An 18569-nucleotide genomic window follows, 5' to 3' on the forward strand; every position below is an offset into this window, starting at 1 on the left:
TATTACCAGGTCCTTTAAACAAAAGTCCAGGACCAGATTCACACCTTCACATAAACTAATCAGTTCTTCTCTGAGCTATACTCTACATACCAGGTTTTGTTGAAATCCATCCATTAGTTTTTGAGATACATTATTTCCAGACAAACAAGCAGAAACATTACCACCACCCATCGTCGGTGGAGCAGATAATGCAGCAACAAAATATTTGCATTTGTACGTATCAGCTGCTTGATGGCCTATTCAAAAACACCTAGTCATGTTCAAAAAGCACTGTGACAAGTCTAAATATTTTACAGTTTCTTTCTGATCATTTATTTTCAGAATAACACCTTTGAGTGTCTTTGCGAAAACAATTAAATCTGAAGCTACCACATGCAACTACCAACATATTTATTAAAAGGAAGCATTTTGTAAACATTCATGCTTCAAAGGGCACCACTTTGATCTTTCTGGCTTCTTTAAGATCACAAGGTACTACTTTTGTGTTTCCTTGCTTTTTGAACTTAATTGCTTTTTCAGGTGTTTGCTTTCATCAAAGCAAAGAGACAAGGGTCAGATTACCCCTGATGTATAGCTGATATTTAGCACAGGGCTAAATCGCTGGCTTTTAAAGCAGACCAAGGCAGGCCAGCAGCACGGTTCAATTCCCGTAACAGCCTTCCCGAACAGGTGCCGGAATGTGGCGACTAGGGGCTGTTCACAGTAATTTCATTTGAAGCCTACTTGTGACAATAAGCGATTTATATTTCATTTTCATTCATTTGTAAATCTACAAAGATAAAATCAAGCATGTCTCCATTAAAAACCCAAAATTAGTAAGACCCGGAACATGGTGCTGGAGAGGCCATCGTTTATTAGAAAATAACTGGATTTGTCTAAAACACTGCTATATTCCAATCAACACTACAAAAACAGACAGAAGACTCATTATTCTTGTTTTAAACTCCCTTTGGAGCTGGTCCTGATTTTCAGCTAGTCCTATAGTTCCAGTATACAAATCAAAATCTGTTGATATGATAATGACAAATTCTATACATCAAGAGCATCAAGTTTCTTGATTAGTGTGCTGGAAAAACACAACTGGACAATGTTAGCTTAATAGTTGAACGCTGACTGCTACGTTAGTCTACAAAACAATAGTGACTTTACTTAAAAGTAGTAACAGTGGCAATAAAGTGTTTTGTAACGTCGAGGATATGAAATGCACTGTTAAATTTAAGTTCTTTTTCCTTATGTAGCTATCAGATATATGGTTTATGGCAATAACACCTATTGTCACCAAAGTTCTCAAATGTCCATGGCAAGAAAATGGATGAAAACCTGTGCACGTTCCAATACCATTCAAAGCATTAAATGGATTTAAACTTCAGTGGGAGAGGATATGTGCACGTTTTTAAAATTTAGCTAGATTGTGAAGTGGGATTACCACTGAGAAAAATGGTGCATGGTGAACAGGCAGGTATAAACTAAATAGTGAGGCAAGCCAACAGGTTGAGGAGTTGCCAAAGAACCATCAATACGGATGCACCAGTGCCAGTCAGAGAACTAGGTGTGGCATTCAACCAGACTCAGAAGATTTTCAGGCTAATTAGGGATCAGCAGGGTAAGAAAAGAAAAAGAATACAAAAGGGCTGCCAACATGTTGTTTGGTGGAGTTATTTTGAGATTATGAAGGCAGGCTATCGCGTCAGAAGGATATTTTGATCGCACCACTTTTAATTTATATTATATTATGCTTTGCAATAAATGGCTTTCATTTGAGTATTTTTAATTTGTTTCTTTTTGTCGGATATATTTACTGATAAGAACACAGAGAAAGTTATGTCAGTAATTTCATTGGCAACAAAGCTTCAACCCTTGTGCCCTATGCCAAGTGGATTCAATGCAAAGTAGCTTTGGGTCAAAAAACAAATAAAACTGCCAATCAAAAACGGACATACTATAAAAATGGCAAATAAGGTTTAAAATATAACTTGCAGTTTCAGAGATGTCTGAACCCTTCCTCCGGATTACTGCTTTGTAATTCCAATAAACCTTTTGCCTTAAAGCAAAAGCTCCATCTCGGAGTTATACTACAAAAAAAAATGCCAGCTTTGTAATCGATTGAAACTTTGTATTCAAGTAGTGACATCCGTTTGTGAGCGGTGTGGGAGGGGCCCAGACAATCAAGTACACATGTTCTTGTCCTTCCTGAAGTTGGAGAAACTGTGGTTGCCATTCTTCAGCACCATGTCAGAGATCTTGCATGTGGACTGAGAGCCCAGTCCCCTGGAGCCATGTTTGGGATGGCAGACTTGCCAGAGTTGCAGATGGGAGCGGGGGCAGAGGTTTTAAACTTTGCCTCATTGATCGCCGCAAGCGGGTTCTGTTGGGGTAGAGGTCAGCTTCTCCACCCTGTGCCTCATGTGGCTGGGGGATTTAATGGAGTTCTTGCACTTAGAAAAGATGAAGTTTGTTTTAAAAAAGGTGAGTGAGGGGTTCCATAAAAGATGGGGTTTGTCTATACTAAATTTCAGGGAGCTGGTTTGATTTGATTTGTAATGTTATGCGTGCAAAATGTAAAAATGTTAAAATTTGAATAGAAATACTTTTTAGGTTTTTTTTTAAAGTAGTGACATAGAGGATAAAAGAGATCAAAAACAAAATACCATAAAAAGGAGCTAGGTTCAAACTACTGAACTTTTGGTTCCATAATCAAAACGGCAGGCATCGTGGTTCAAGTGCTGCCCAAAATCTGAGCTTGTTTCTGATTTGATGTTTTATCAGTACTCAGCCTGATGAAACAGACCAAGTGACAAACAATTAACCAAATTTGCCACCACAGCGGGAAAGGTAGAACTGATGATATCTGTCCAATGTTGATAATCAGAGCTGGCTATAACAGCTTAGAAGTGACAAGTACTAAGTTTGTTTTTAGTAAGTCTATTCCACGCATTTTTCTTGCCAATATAAAATTAAATTAATTTATTTTAGCAGCTATTTTAAACTCAGTATTTTCAGCCGCATCCCAAGACATTTTCATCCTAGACAACTCTCAAGCAAAATTCCATTTACCTGTATATCAGTGTCCTTCACTGGCTCAAGGGGCTCAAAAGTTGTAGCTGCGCTCAGACTTTCCAATCGTTGAGAAATGTGAGATATGTCTAACCCTTTAGAACCTAGCAGGATGGACCTATTTAAAGAAAAAAGAAGGGGGAAAGAAACTCAGTATTCACAGCTTAGAATCAACAATTATTGCACTCTTCACCAGGTTGAGTACAGGGCTAGCTTTAGGCATTGATAATTCCACTGCACCAAGTTGAAGTTTGACTCGATACAACATCTTTTCCAATCAAACATAAATGCTACAAGAGTTGTAATCCTGAGGTCTAGAATAGTAATCTTGAAACCTGGCTAACACCCAAGGGTTCAAATCTCACCATGGCAGCTGGTGGAATTTAAAATCAATTAACAAAATCTGGAATGTAATACAATGGTAACCTGAAACTACCGATTGTCATGGAAACCCATCTGGTTCACTGTCTTTTAGGGAAGGAAATTTGCCATCCTTACCCTGTCTGGCTATATGTGACTCCAGGCCGACAACAATGTAGGGCGGCACAGTGGATCGCACTGCTGCCTCAGCGTCAGATACCTGGGTTCGATTCTGACCTTCGGTGACTGTGTGGAGTTTGCACATTTTCCCTGTGTCAACATGGGTTTCCTCCGGGTGCGGTGGTTTCTTCCCACAGTCCAAAGATGTGGCGAGGTAGATTGGCCATGCTAAATTGCCCCCAAGTGTCCAAAGGTTAGGTGGGATTCAGGGATAGGGAGCGGGATTCATCTAGGTAGAGTGCTCTTTTGGAGGCTTGGTGCACTTGATGGGCCGAATGACCTCCTCTGCACTGCAGGGATTCTATGATTCTTTTTTTTTTTTTAATATAAATTTGGAGAACCCAGTTCTTTTTTTCCCAATTAAGAGGCAATTCAGTGTGGCCAATTCATCTACCCGGCACATCGTTTTGGGTTGTGGGGGTGAGAACCACGCAGACATGGGGAGAATGTGCAAACTCCACACAGACAGCAACCTGGGGCCGGGATCGAACCCGGGTCCTCAGTGAGGCAGCAGTGCTAACCAGTGTACCTTCGGTCTGCCCCCAGGATTGCATGATTCTAATATGGTATCTTAACTGCCTTCTAAACTGGCGTGGCAAGCCACTCTGTTCAAGGGCAATGAGGGATGGGCAACGAATGCTGGCCTTGCCAGCGATGCCCACAAACATGAAAGAAAAAAGAAACACAAAAGAATCCAAGGCACAGGATCGCTTGTCTGCCATCTCAGTAACAGCATATCATTTGGCAGAGACAACCCAGGAGTGGAAAACGGGTTATTTTTAAAGTTAGACAAAAAGTGCAGATAAGATAAACCCAAGATGTATTATATACATTGAAATTTAGCACCTAAATAGTTGCTCAAGTTGTCCACTTGCAGTAAAATGAACTCAATGATTTGCCCAAGAGCCTATGTTAGGGAGTACTTTTTCCCAATTTAGCTCAGTTGGCTAGACAGCTAGCTGTTGGCAGTAATTTGATCCACACACACGGACTTCCGTCTCCTCCAGCTGAGGCACAGTCAGAGGCTACCTCGCCCTAGCCATAATAAGAAAAAAATCACGGCGCTTAGTTTGGAAGATGCTGTGCAGAGAAAAGTTAAATTCTATTACGCTCTCTGTAATTTTCAGTTTGAAATGCTTTGCCCTCAGGCTGTATGTTGGACATGAAATGTACATTGCAAATATCAAAAGTATTGCAGCACTCAAGAGTGGTACATGCAATTTGAAACAAGTTGCATTTTAATCCACTTTCTGTAATTTTTCACACCCCAATGTGTTTTTAAAGTACTTTGACAAATTTGATGAATAAAGTATACTTTTGGGAAAAAAATTCACAGCACTTTGCTGTAGATCAGAAAATCGTCGCCAAGGACCGGCCTTCAGGCAGAGAAGAATCAAGAAGATGAAGAATTCTTAAGGGCTCATGTTTCCACCTTAGCAGCAAAATAAAGAATTGTTCATTAAATGGCGTAACAGTGTGTCCTCATAAAAGCAGTACATCATCTGACTTAAATGAGCATCACAGGAGATCAAGTCATAATTTATACAAATGGATATGCTAGTGAAGGCAAGTCGAGTCCTGTTTCAGTGTGTATTAGAACATAGACCATACAGTGCAGAAGGAGGCCATTCGGCCCATCGAGTCTGCACCGACCCACTTAAGCCCTCACTTCCACCCTATCCCCATAACCCAATAACCCCACCTAAGGCAATTTATCATGGCCAATCCACCTAACCTGCACGTTTTTGGACAGTGGGAGGAAAACGGAGCACCCGGAGGAAACCCATGCAGACACGGGGAGAATGTACAGATTCCGCACAGACAGTGACCCAAGCCGGGAATCGAACCTGGGACCCTGGCGCTGTGAAGCCACAGTGCTAATCACTTGTGCTACCGTGCTGCCCTACTTAAACTATCTATGTCCTCTTGTAGCCTCATATCCTCATCACAATTTCCTTTCCTACCTTTGTGTCAAAGGTACCTTCAGTTCCTTCATCCAAACCATTTATATAAATTGGAAAAAGAGTAGAGGTCACAGCAGTCATTCCTGCGGCACAAAACCCATTCCATGTTGCCAACCAGAAAACGACCGTTTTATGCCTATCCGCCATTTCCTGTTTAGCTTCTTTACATCCCGACAGTTACCCCTACATCATGAGCTTTTGTTTTATAACCTTTGATGTGGCACTTTATTAAACGCCTTCTGGAAATCTAAGAAGAGTTTTACACTAAAATGGTGAAATATCATTGCTATAACATTCTCAATGAAATATATGTTGAACTACAGTATTCTTGATAGTCCTCAGGAAATTCAGCCTTTAAACTCACGCTTTGACATCTGCTGTCTCCTGTGATGTGCGAGTCAATGTCCTGGATCGTAAGACCTCCCCAGCCTGCTGAATCTCCTGCAGGTTTCTTTCTACATGTGGAAGCTCAGACACACCTTCAGTTTCTGCTGCAAGCTGCTCAGCCTGCTGCAGCAGTTCTCCAAAACCTTCCACATCCATAATAAATACGGAGCAGGTTCTGCAGAAAGGAAAGAAAATTAGAGATTGTAGTGCACTCCTTCGTCTTAATGTATATGGAGAGGCAGCTTACAAATCAAAAAACATGCACTTACACAATGCATTTAACTATACTTCAGAGACAATAAAAAAACAGGCACCAAGCTAAAGGAGTCCAAGAGTTTGAATAAGGTAAGTGGAGAGGCGAAGGGCTCCAAGGGCACAATAGTGCCTATGGTCAATGAAGGGTCAGAAGATGCACATGGGGCCAGAGTAAGAAAGCAGGGTTAGGAGCTTGGTGAGCTGCTGAAGCTGATCAGAGATGGGGAAACTCAAAATCGTAACAGAGCATGAAAATTAGAAACTTAAAATGATAAATTAGGGATTCTGCCTACGGCGCTGAGGACCTGGGTCCGATCCCAGCCCCCGGTTCACTGTTCGTGTGGAGTTTGCACATTCTCCCCGTGTCTGCGTGGGTTTCACCCCCACAATCCAAAAATGTGCAGGTTAGGTGGATTGGTCATGTTAAATTGCCCCTTAATTGGATACTCTTTTTTTTTTTTTATAATGTAAATGATGAATTGGGGATCAGGAGTGAAAGCAGGTCAACAAGGACAGGAGATTGGTGGAGAGTGCATCTGAGCGTCTAATGAATTGAAGTTAACAGAGGGCTGAGGATGAGAGGTCAGCCAGGAGATCATTGGAAGAGTCTAATTTGGAGGTGCCAACAGCATGATTAGTTTTATCAGTCAATCAAGTGAGGTAACAGTGGAGGCCATACTATTGAGTTAGAAGCAGGCAACGTTTGGGCTTTTGAGAAGGACCAAGTCAGAGCCAAGCTCAGAATCCCATAGGACCAAGGTTTAAAGAGTTTATTTTAGCCCAAGAAAGGTGGCTGGGGAGGAAATTGGAATCAGTGGCAGGGATATGGGATTGAGACAAGGGCCAAAAGAAAACTTTAATTTTGAAAATCATTGTGGCTGTTCTAAAACAGGATGTTGGACAAATGCTCTGGCAAATGCCACATATCATAAAACATTAGCGACATTATATTTCCAGCTAAAATTTAAATAAGGCCTGTTCGACATTTAGAGGGTAGTGAATGCCTTGATGCAGAACATCACAAATCACATCAGTCACCACAGTTTCAAGTATTCTTACGGGCAATAATATCACATTAGAAATGGGAGCAGGAGTAAGCCATGCAGCTACTCAAGGATGTTTTATCATTCAATAAGATCAATCCTGAACTGCTACATCAACTCTGCTTTCAATGGCTTTTGAAATTTGATGAGGTTAAAACCAGTGGAAATTTCTAGTTACAATTTTGTGCCTAAGCATAATATTAAATGGAATATAGACACAGAAAATAAGGGGGTTAAATAAAAAATGAAATCAGGAAAGCAAAGAGAGGAAAATTGACCAAAACTGAAATATGTTTTATCAGTACGTTAAGAGCAAGAGGATAACGAAGGAAAGGGCAAGGCCTATCAAGGATGTACAGGTAACGTATGCATTGATGCAGAAGATGTGGACGATGTTCTTAACAATTACTTTGCCTTGGTCTTCACAAAGGAAAGGCATGATGCGAAAAAGGATTATGAATTATTTGATACAATAAGCATAACGAGAGAGGAAGCACTGAAGCAACTGACATCCTTGAATGTGGATAAATCACCAGGCCTAGAAGGATTGTATCCCAGCTGTTAAAAGGAAGCCAGGGAGGAAATAGCAGATACCTTTGGATAATTTTTCAATTCTCACTGCATAGAGGCAAGGTACCAGAGAATTAGAGGTCTTCAAACTTTGAACAAAAAGCATGCGCGTATCGGATAGGCCAAATAACTTTAGTCTGGTCAATCTGACTTCTGTGGATGGAAAATTATTAGAATCAATTCTACGAGCCAGAATAAACTGTCACTTAGAAAGGCATAGATTAATTAGGGGTAGCCAGCATAGTTTTAAAGGAAAGTCGTGTCTTACTAACTTAATCAAATTGAGAAACTGACTAGGATCAATGAGGGTAGTGCAGTGGATGTGGTCTACATGGATTTTAGGAAGGTATTTGACAAGGTCCACATGGCAAACTGGTCAGAAAAATAAACACCCAATGGGATGCAGGGGACTGTGACAGGTTGGATCCAAAGCTGGCTCAGTGGCAGGAAACAAAGAGTGTTTTAGTGAATGGAAAGTGGTTTCCAGTGATGTAACATAAGATTCAGTGTTGGGGCCACTGCTATTTGCGGCATATATCACTGATTTGGACCCCAATGGTACGGCACGGTAGCACAGCGAAGCACTGTTGCTTCACAGCACCAGGGTCCCAGGTACGATTCCCGGCTTGGATCACTGTGTGGAGTCTGCACGTTCTCCCAGTGTCTGCGTTTCCTCAGGGTGCTCCAGTTTCCTCCCACAAGTCCCGAAAGACGTGCTGTTAGGTGAATTGGACATTCTGAATTCTCCCTCCATGTACCTGAACAGGGGCCGGAATGTGGTGACTAGGGACTTTTCACAGTAACTTCATTGCAGTGTTAATGTAAGCCTACTTGTGACAATAAAGATTAAATGTGGAAGACATGATTGGAAGGCAGACGAGACAAGTTGGCCATGTAGTTAACAGTGAAGAGGATAGCTGTGGACTCCAGAATCAAATTAATGGTTTGGCCGAGTAGGTAGAAAAGGGACAAATGGAATTCAACCAAGAGAAATGGGAGGTTAAGGAGTGAGGTTAAGCATTTTGGGGGATTATCCAATAAACGGGAGGAAATTGAGAGGGGTAGAAGTGAGAGACCTTGGAGTGCTTGTCCACAGGTCCCTGAAGGTGACAGGACAGGTAGATAAGGTGATAAAGAAGGCACATGGAATGCTTTTCTTTATTGCAGGAGGTATAGCATACAAAAGCCAGAATGCTGAAACTGTATAAAACACTGGTTAGAATCCACATCTAGTTTGGTCACCACATTACAAGAAGGACATAATTGCTCTGGAGAGAGTACAGAAGAGATTTACAAGATGGGCTAGAGTTGTTTTCCTTGGAACAGAGGAGGCTGAAGGGTGACTTGATTAAGGAGGAAATGAGGGGCCTGGATAGAGTAGACAGGGAAGATTGGCTTCCTCCCAACAGAGCAGTCTATTTTCCAGGTAGCAAAGGTTTAAGGTGATCAGTTGTAGGATTAGAGGGAATATTAGGAAAACCCTTTTCACCCACAGAGTGGCAGTTGTCGGGAATTTGCTGCCAAAATTAGTGGTTGAGGCAGGAACCCTCAACTCATTTAAAAGGTATCTGGATCTACAACTAAAGTGCTATGGAGTAGGTGCTGGAGGGTGGAATTAGAATGGGGGGGGGGGGGGGGCTAGTTTTGTTTTAATTCAGCTTTAAAAATAATAATAGGGTAATTATATTAGGTGATTTCAACTTACCCAAGAGGAATTTGGATAGTCACTGTGTTAAGGGCTTAAAATGTATACAGGAGAACTTTTTAGCACAATTTGTAGACGGACGGTGCAGTGCTAAATCTATTTCTGGGGAATGAAGCCGGACAGTTGGTTGACATGTTGGTGGGGGAGCATTTTGGTGATAGTGACCACAACATGGTACAATTTAAGTTTGTTATGGACAAAGAAACAGACAAGTTGCAAAAAAAGGTTGAGTTACTTGTGGGGAAATGTACAGAAGAGCAGTGGGGAGGGTACAGGCCCAATGTGTTCCCTCTAGGGTAATAGGAAGGAGTAACAAGCCCAGAGAACAATGGATGACCAGAGACATTCAGGATACGATGAGAAGGAAAGAGAGGCTTTGCCAAATACAGAGGCATAATAGAGTACAGAAAGTGCAGGATGGAGTTTGAGAAAGCAATTAGGAGAGCAAAGAGGGGATATGAGAAAGCTCTGGCCAGTAAAAGTCGGGAAAATCCCAATTTATTCTATAGGTATCTCAGTGGAAAGGGAAAACCAGGGAAAGAGTAGAGCTCATTAGGGACCAATGGGAAAATCTGTGGGTGGAGCCAGAGGACATTGGTAGGGTGTTGAACGAATTCTTCATATGTGTCTTCACTCAAGAGAATGAGAGTTGTAGATATACAACTCTGGGAGAGATTGAGAGGTTCTTGAGTAAATTGTCATAGGGAGTGACCAGGCATTGGAGGTGTTGGCAAGCTTAAAAGTGGGCAAATATTTAGGTCCTGATGAATTGTGTCCAAGGATGCTGTGGGAAGCGAGGGAGGAGATTGCAGGGGCTCGGACTCAAATTTTTAATTCCTCTCTGGCTTTGGAGGAAGTGCCAGAGGATAGGAGAACAGCTAATGTAGTCCCACTATTTAAGAAAGGTTGTAAAGATAAGCCAGGCAACTACAGACCGGTGAGTCTCATATCAGTGGTAGGGGAACTATTGGAAAGGTAAGGTTTGATCAGGAATAGTCTGCATGGCTTTGTCAGAGGGAGGTCATGACTAACAAATTTGATTGAATTTTTTGAGCAGGTGACTAGGTGTGTAGATGAGGGTAGTGCAGCTGATGTAGTTTATATGGATTTCAGCAAATCCTTTGACAAGGTCCCACATGGGAGACTTATAAAGAAGGCAAATGCACATGGGATACAGGGTAACTTGATAAGGTGGATTCAAAATTGGCTTAGCTGTAGGAGACAGAGGATGATGAGAGGATGATGACAGTGGTTGCTTTAGTGACTGGAAACCAATGTCCAGTGATGTACCTCAGGGATCTGTGCTGGGTCCCTTATTGTTTGTCATTTATATAAACAACATAGATGACTATGTGGAGGGGTGGATCAATGTGTTTGCGGATGACACAAAGGTTGGCCAGGTGGTTAACAGTGAGGTTGAGTGTCTTGGGTTACAGAAAGTCTTGGGTTAAAGGGAGATATAGATGCAATGGTCAAATGGGCAGAAAAGTGGCAGATGGAATTTAACCCTGAAAAGTGTGAGGTGATACACTTTGGAAGGAGTAATGTGACATGGAAGTATTCAATTAATGGCCTGACACTGGGCAGTTCTGAGGAACAAAGGGACCTTGGGTTTGTCCATAGATCTCTGAAGACCGAAGGGCAGATTAATAGGGTGGTGAAAAAGCATATGGGCATTTGCTTTTGTCAATCGAGGCATACATTACAGAAGCAGGGAGGTCATGTTGGAACTGTATAGAACTTTGGTGAGGCCACAGTTGGAGTCGTGTGTGCAAATCTAGGCGCCACATTATAGGAAGGATATAATAGCACAGGAGGGAGTACAGATGCTATTCACCAGGATGTTGCCTGGGATGGGACATTTAAGTTCTGAAGAGAGGTTGGATAGACTTGGGTTGTTTCGCTGGAGCAGAGAATACTGATGGGGCGACCTGATCAAGGTGTACAAGATTATGAGGGGCATGGACATAGTGGATAGGGAGCAGTTTTTCCCCTCAGTTGAAGGATCAGTTACGAAGGGATTCAAGTACAAGGTAAGGGACAGGAGGTTTGGGGGGATTTGAGGAAAACCTTTTTTACTCAGAGGGTGGTGACGCTCTGGAATGCACTGCCTGGGAGGATGGTAGAGGTCGGATTGCCTCACATCCTTCAAAAAGTACCTGGATGAGTACTTGACACATCATAACATTCAAGGCTATGGGCCATGTGCTGGTAAATGGGATTGATAGGTAGGTGCAGACTTGATGGGTCAAAGAGCCTCTGCTACACTGTATTATTCTGTCATTCAGATGCAGGCACAGTGGCCCTTTCTGTGTTGTAACATTTCTATGGTCCTAATTGAATGCCACAGATAAGCTAAATACATTACACCTTGCAGTTTCTTTCCAGCATTCAAGATTGAACTTGAAAAATTTAATCATTCCTCCTTTGAATAAAGACCTCTTCAATTTAATGACCCCTAAAACATTTGAGACAAGTTGTGATATTCTGAAGTCCATAGTGTAAATACAAATATGAAAACTCCCTCCTAAAACAGGATATCATACAACCCACTTTGTAACTACAGTCCCACAAACTTACTATCTGTAACAATAACCATGGATCCAATTATGTGCACTATATTTTAAAAGGCAAGAACAGAATACAGCCAGGTGTATTTTTTTTTTCATTTAATATGAGTGAGAATGTCTCCATGTGTCTTTTAAATTGCAATCATGACTTGAATGTCATTTTAAATACATCATAGCTACAATTTACAAGTGAAATAACCCCCCCCCCCCGCCCCCCATGCAATGCTGCTTGTAAGGCTCTTGTGTAAAATGTGAGGAAGTGTGAAGCTTCTGTGCTAATGCAAGGGCAGAGCAATTGTAGCAGTTTTCCAGGCAACATCCTCAAATCCTTGAATGTGCTACTTTAAATTGCTACATTTCATGCTGAATGATCAAATTTCTCCACAGGAAACCAAAAAGCTTGAATTATACTGTGCACAGTGAAAAAGCTTGGGGAAAATTAGACCACCTCTATAAATTCTACCAGATTTATAATATCCAAAATGTTTACTCACCAAAGAATATGGACAAGCCTACTAATGAGTGCCTTGGCTAGTTAGTGTCCAAAATCTAGCATTTCAAACTTAGTTAGTTTGTTCTGATAAAGAATGTTGCCTGGGCTGGAAAAATGTAGCTATGAGCAAAGATTTGGTAGGCTCCAGTTGTTTTCCTGAGAACAGAGGAAGCTGAGGGATGACTTAATTGAGATGTAAAAAATTATGAGGGGTCTGGATAGAGTAGGCAGGGAAAACTTGTTGCCCCAAGTGGAGCTGTCAATTAGCAGGTGGCACAGATTTAAGGCACTTGGTATAATCTTCATGTGCCAACTTTCATGTAGATAGCATCATTACTGCCAGTCTGTTCCAAAATGCTTCCATGTGAACTGCAACTAATGTACAATAAAGATTGAAAACATAAAGGGAATGTCAATCCAGGACAAGTGCTCTACAAGGTATTTTGAATATGTTAGTACTTGATTTCCTTGCCGGTTGGCAGAAAAGACTAACCCAAAAGGAACCGATAGAAAAATGGAGGAAAAATCTCAAATGGTGCGAGTGAATAAGCGCTCTCAGAAACTGAATGGCTGCTGCATTCTGTGTGGACTTATATTGCCCATGCTGCTGGAACATTGCAATCATATTATTTAGCTCAAGTAATTCCACCGCCACCCACCCCCCCACCCCCAAACCATTGCTGCAAACATCCGTGTGGAAATATCATAGTGGTGTTGCCCTAGGGGGTCAATATTTAGATCACGGTTCTTTTTCATACAAATAAATAACCTCTACTTGGATGTACATGATACAATTTCAAAGTTTGCAGATATTGTGAAACTCAAAAATGTTGAATAGCAGTAACGAATATGGAGGAAACAGGTGGTGAAGTGGGTTGATACATGGCAGATGAAATGTGAAGCAATTCAGGAAACCTGATACAATTTTAAAGGGGTGCAGAAACATTTTTAAAAGGGTGCAGAAACAGACAAGGGGGCGCGAGTATAGAAAATCTTTAAAAATGGCAGGATAATAGGATAAAGCTGCAAAAAGAGCCTCTAGAAGAATTCTTGCATTTAATAATAGAGGCAGAAAATACAAATGTAAAGCCATTATGCTAAGCTTTTATAAAATACGGAATTGGCTTCAGCTGGATAGCGTGTTCAATTTTGGTCAAACGTTTGGAAGGATGTCAAGGCCATAGAAGATGTTAATTGTTCATTAATTGGTGTTTACTTGCATTCAGGGGGTGTCATGCATATAGGAGCAGGCTGAAACTTGGGTTGTTGGGTTGTCAGTGCATGAAATGTTATCTCTGAAATTAAAATCTTGTAAGTGTATAAAGGTAAGGCTCCAGCTCTATCCTTCATCACATGGCTGTCTAAGTTGAAGCATACATTACAGGAGAGATTTACTGGAATTGGAGCACAGATGAGTTATTTCAGAAATGTGCAGAAACTGGAGAAGCTGAAGGCATTCACCAGAGCAAAATGGGGAAGATCTGGGAGAGACATTCAAGGGTTTTGAGAAAGTCAATAAGGATAAACTATTACCAGTGGAATGAGGATCAGTAACCTGACGTCACAGATTTACGGTGATTTGACAAAAGAACCATAATATCATGAGGACATTTCTTTTTTTTTTTAAAAAGCAGCAAGTGGTTACAATCTGGGAGACGCTGCCTGAAAGGAAGGTAGAAATACAGATAGACAATAGTCATTTTCTTAAAAAGGAACTTGGGAGTTATTAAAAATGCAGGGCGGGGGGGGGGGGGGGGGGGGGGGGAAGGAGAGAGATAGAGAGAGAGAGAGAGAGAGAGAAGACCAATGGGACTAATTGATCAGCTCTACCAAAGAACCAGCCTCCGGCACAATGGGCCGGCCAACTTGGCCTTCTCCAAGATGCTGTGAACCATTTGTCCAAAAGGCAATGTCAACTACACAATGGAACACTTGAAATCTGATGGCACCTGGGATCCCTTCACTTGATACTGGTGAGAAAACAGATTATAAGCTTTGTAACATTTTGACCCAGGAAATTTCAAAATGTCAGGTTTGTTTTAATCACAATTACTGATATTCTACTCAAATCCTATAGTGAACTGTCTACCTGCTGGTCTTCCAGTTTTACAGTAAAGTTAAAGAGTTTTATAATATGAATAAAAGGCAGCTACCATTTGACTTTTTGTTTAAAAAAACGTAGCAGTACTTGACCAGAATCTGAAGGAGAGTTTCTGACTCAGTGGTTAGAATGAAGATTTAAATCAATCCGGTCAGTGTACCCACTCCTGAATAAATGCAGAATATAAGCAGGCAACAAGAACTCCTGAGGTCTCATTTTCACTGGTTGAATTCAAAGCTCCATTGTGAAATGATCTGATATCACGCCCTCTAACCCACTCTACTTTATAAATCAGGATGCTCACTAAGCACGATATTAAATGTAAAATGGATTTATGGCTACTTAAAGCTGAAAATGTTTTTCTGACACCACCTCTTTTTAAAACAAAAGGTAAAAACAATATGCGGCAAACCAAATCAAATTCACTGATGAGATTCCGTTCAATCACTAAACCAATAAAGTAATGAAACTGACTGGATGCAGCTAGGTATGCAAGATGAAGGATAATTCAGAATGCTATATACACATATAATCAATAATCATTTAAATCTCAACATATGTTCACATAAGTGCAAGAATTTGGGTCATTTTTAGGACAGTACAGTATTGAAAACAAGCTTTTCAGAAATATCTTTCCTGAAGTAGCTGTATTACACACCACCCAAACACAAGGAAATCAAGTTTCAAAAGAATGAACTTGTACTTACATAGTGCCTTATTCATACAACACAGAACCATCCTAAATGCTTACAGTTAGTTATTTAAAAAAAAAATTTAGAGTACCCAATTAATTTTTTCCAATTAAGGGGCAATTTAGAATGGCCAATCCACCTAACCTGCACATCTTTTGGGTGTGGGGGTGAAGCCCATGCAGACACAGGAAGAATGTGCAAACTCCACACGGACAGTGACCCAGGGCCAGGATTCGAACCCGGGTCCTCAGCGCTAACCACTGCGCCACGTGCCGCCCCAGGTATTGTTATTATATAGTGGAATAAAACTATTCTGAAATGTGTTATAAGGATTGCGGATAACAAAACAAAGGCTGCACGGTGACACAGTGGTTAGCACTGCTGCCTCACAGTGCCAGAGACCTGGGTTCAATTCCGGTCTCTGGTGACTCTGTGGAGTTTGTACGTTCTCCCAGTGTCTGCGTGGGTTTCCTGCGGCTGCTCCGGTTTCCTCCCACGGTCCAAAGATGTGCAGGTTAGGTTGATTGGCCCTGCTAAACTGCCCCTTAGTGTCCAGGGATGTGAAGGTTAGGCAGGGTTGTGGGATGGGGAAGGGGAGGGGTGTTCTTTCAGGGGATCGGTGCCATGCCCATGGGCCAAATGGCCTCCTTCTGTACCGTAGGGATTCTATAATTCTATGAAAATGTTGAATGATGCAGGGCTCCCCAATTAGGTTTCTAAACCATACAAACCAGTGTAGTCCAAGATTCAATCCCTGTTCATATTGAGTTACCAAATGTCATCTGGGACAATAACTAGATGTTACAACTACGTCCAAATACGGAGCTTTGTTTGAACAGTATATGTGGACCATCAATCAGGTGGAAACAGGAACAGAACAGGACTTGGCGGTTACTAAATTCAGAATCAAATAGCCAATATATATTGTATGAAACATGGTAACGTGGATGAAGTCTCAGGTGCAAGTACCCATGAAATTACCCCAATATGAATCCACACCTGAGGATTAGAGAAAAGTGGCGATGGGGGAGGTTGAGTGGAATAGGTGAAATCTCAAAAGCCAAGCACAACTGTTTACAACAATGTCTTTTTAAACCACAATGTGCTACTGACGAATGTGATATAAAATAGTTACTTTAGAGATATTAGTTACTGTAATGTAGAGATAGGCCAGTCTCATTCTGGTGAGTTCACAGACAAAGGATTTCAGACCGCATGGCAAGAGGAGGTGTGTCCACCAAAGGAGGAGAAAAGGATGCTGGGTAATAGGGGCCAGAGGAAGGGATTGGAAGTGAGCCAATCAGAATGTCTGACCAGGTCAGGAGGGGTATAGGATGACCTATGGGAATCGTGTATGTGAAACTTGATACCATTTGAATTGATTTGCAGAGATCCCTTTGTCTCTTTGTTCATTCGCTTTCTGGGGTGTAGGAGACTGGATGTGTCTTATGCCTCTGAGATGAATCAGGCTTGCAAGCCAAATAAAATAACTAATGCTGTATCTGCAAATCCATCTCGAATTTTATGGAGGCCAGACTGACGGGTAAAGAAATTTGGGATTTGTCACTACGCCTTCCAAGTAAACTCTTGTTGGTGGTGGTCTTTGAACAAGACAATACAATTGGGTCAATGCGTCCTTGCTTTGGCATGTTCGGAAGTCAGGACTGGGAGATAATGGCAGACAACAGCCTCAACTAATTTGAGCTAAAGTGCCTTTGAACTGAAACTGTGCTTGCAACAAGGGAACAGTCTGTGTATATAAAACCACTTGCATTTATTCTGCGCTCTAATAAAAAATACCACCCTGTAATATAAAAAATCTCCCAAAGTGCTTTTTAAATAGAAAGATACAGAATAATGATACAGTAACAAAAATTAGATGAAGAGTTGACATTCTTAAGTAAAACAGATGGGGCACTGGGCAATTATTTTTAAGATGGAGGCGGCAGATTGTTTAGAGAGAGGGCTTTAGAGAATAGGATTGAAGTGGCTGAACATTGCCAATCATGAAAGCAAGATACACATTTATACAGCGCCTTTCATGACTGCCAAACACTTCAAAGCACGTTACAGCCAATGAAGTACTTTTGAAGTGTAGTCAGTGTTGTAATGTAGGAACCACAGCATCTAATTTACACACAGGAAACGCCCACAAATAGCATATAGTGATCAGACAATCTAGTTCTGTGATGTTGATTGAGGGGTAAATAGTGACCAAGACATGGGATAATTCCCCTGCTCTGTTTCAAAATAGTGTCATGGATCTTTTATTTCCACCTGAGTGGGCAGAGGCTCAGTTTAACAACCCATCTAAAAGACAACATCTCCCACAGTGGAAAGGACATCTCCCTCAAATGCTGCACTGCTGCATTGTTCCGAAATCTTAGAGTGGGACTTGAACCCACAATCCTTTGACTCATAGGCGAGAATGATATCAACTGAGACATGGTTGATGTACATAATGAACAGAACAAGTGGATGGAAAGCAACAGTCAAGCGAATGAACAGCAATTAAGGGGGAATCAAGGTTGGAAAAGATCAGATAGTGTACTAGACGACCTTGGAGGGACTGAAGATGAAACAGGGATTTTACATTTAATACATGGGGACAAGGACTCAACGCAAATCAGGAAGATCAAGGATAATAAGTCATGGTCTCAGTCGCAGTAATGCAGTACTTCTACCAGAGGAAGAATGTAATTACAGCGTGACAACTTGACATCAGGAGTTTCTGTTATAAAATGTGGAAATAAGAATTGCTGCCACCTTTTTGTCACGTGCAAGGTGTAAGCAAATACACGGGATATTCCGGTCCCGCCGACGGTGCAACCCCACTGCACGTCCGGGCAATGTGGGATGGATTCAGTGGGAAACACCACTGACAGCAGAAATAATAATAATAGCTTATTGTCACAAGTAGGCTTCAATGAAGTTACTGTGAAAAGCCCCTAGTCTCCACATTCCGGCGCCTGTTCGAAGAGGCTGGTTTGGGAAATGAACCCGTGCTGCTGGCCTTGTTCTGCATTACAAGCCAGCTGTTTAGCCCACTGTGCTAAACCAGCCCCTCAGAAAATCCCGCCACTGGCAAGCTGCCTCTCGCCGCCGAGAAACAAGCCACGGGAAGGCCCGAGAATCCAAGATTTTGTTTTAATATAAAGGACTATTGGCGGTTAGCTGGGAGAAAATGGTTTCTCT

At 41.6% G+C, this 18569-nt stretch overlaps 1 protein-coding gene across 1 annotated transcript in view; it reads right to left on the reverse strand.

The window, feature by feature from the left end:
• The window catches only part of nup93 (nucleoporin 93), a 173824-nt gene that overhangs the window by 132478 nt on the left and 22777 nt on the right, over window positions 1-18569 (reverse strand). The window contains exons 2-3 of the mRNA XM_072518422.1: window positions 5923-6120; window positions 3055-3172 (exon numbers count right to left, since the gene is read on the reverse strand). Of these exons, the coding sequence (XP_072374523.1) occupies window positions 3055-3172; window positions 5923-6101 (297 nt within the window). The 5' untranslated portion in view covers window positions 6102-6120. The remainder of the gene's footprint in view (window positions 1-3054; window positions 3173-5922; window positions 6121-18569) is intronic.

The sequence above is a fragment of the Scyliorhinus torazame genome, chromosome 10 (genome assembly GCF_047496885.1).
Source record: "Scyliorhinus torazame isolate Kashiwa2021f chromosome 10, sScyTor2.1, whole genome shotgun sequence".
In the NCBI taxonomy this organism is placed as follows: Eukaryota; Metazoa; Chordata; class Chondrichthyes; order Carcharhiniformes; family Scyliorhinidae; genus Scyliorhinus; species Scyliorhinus torazame.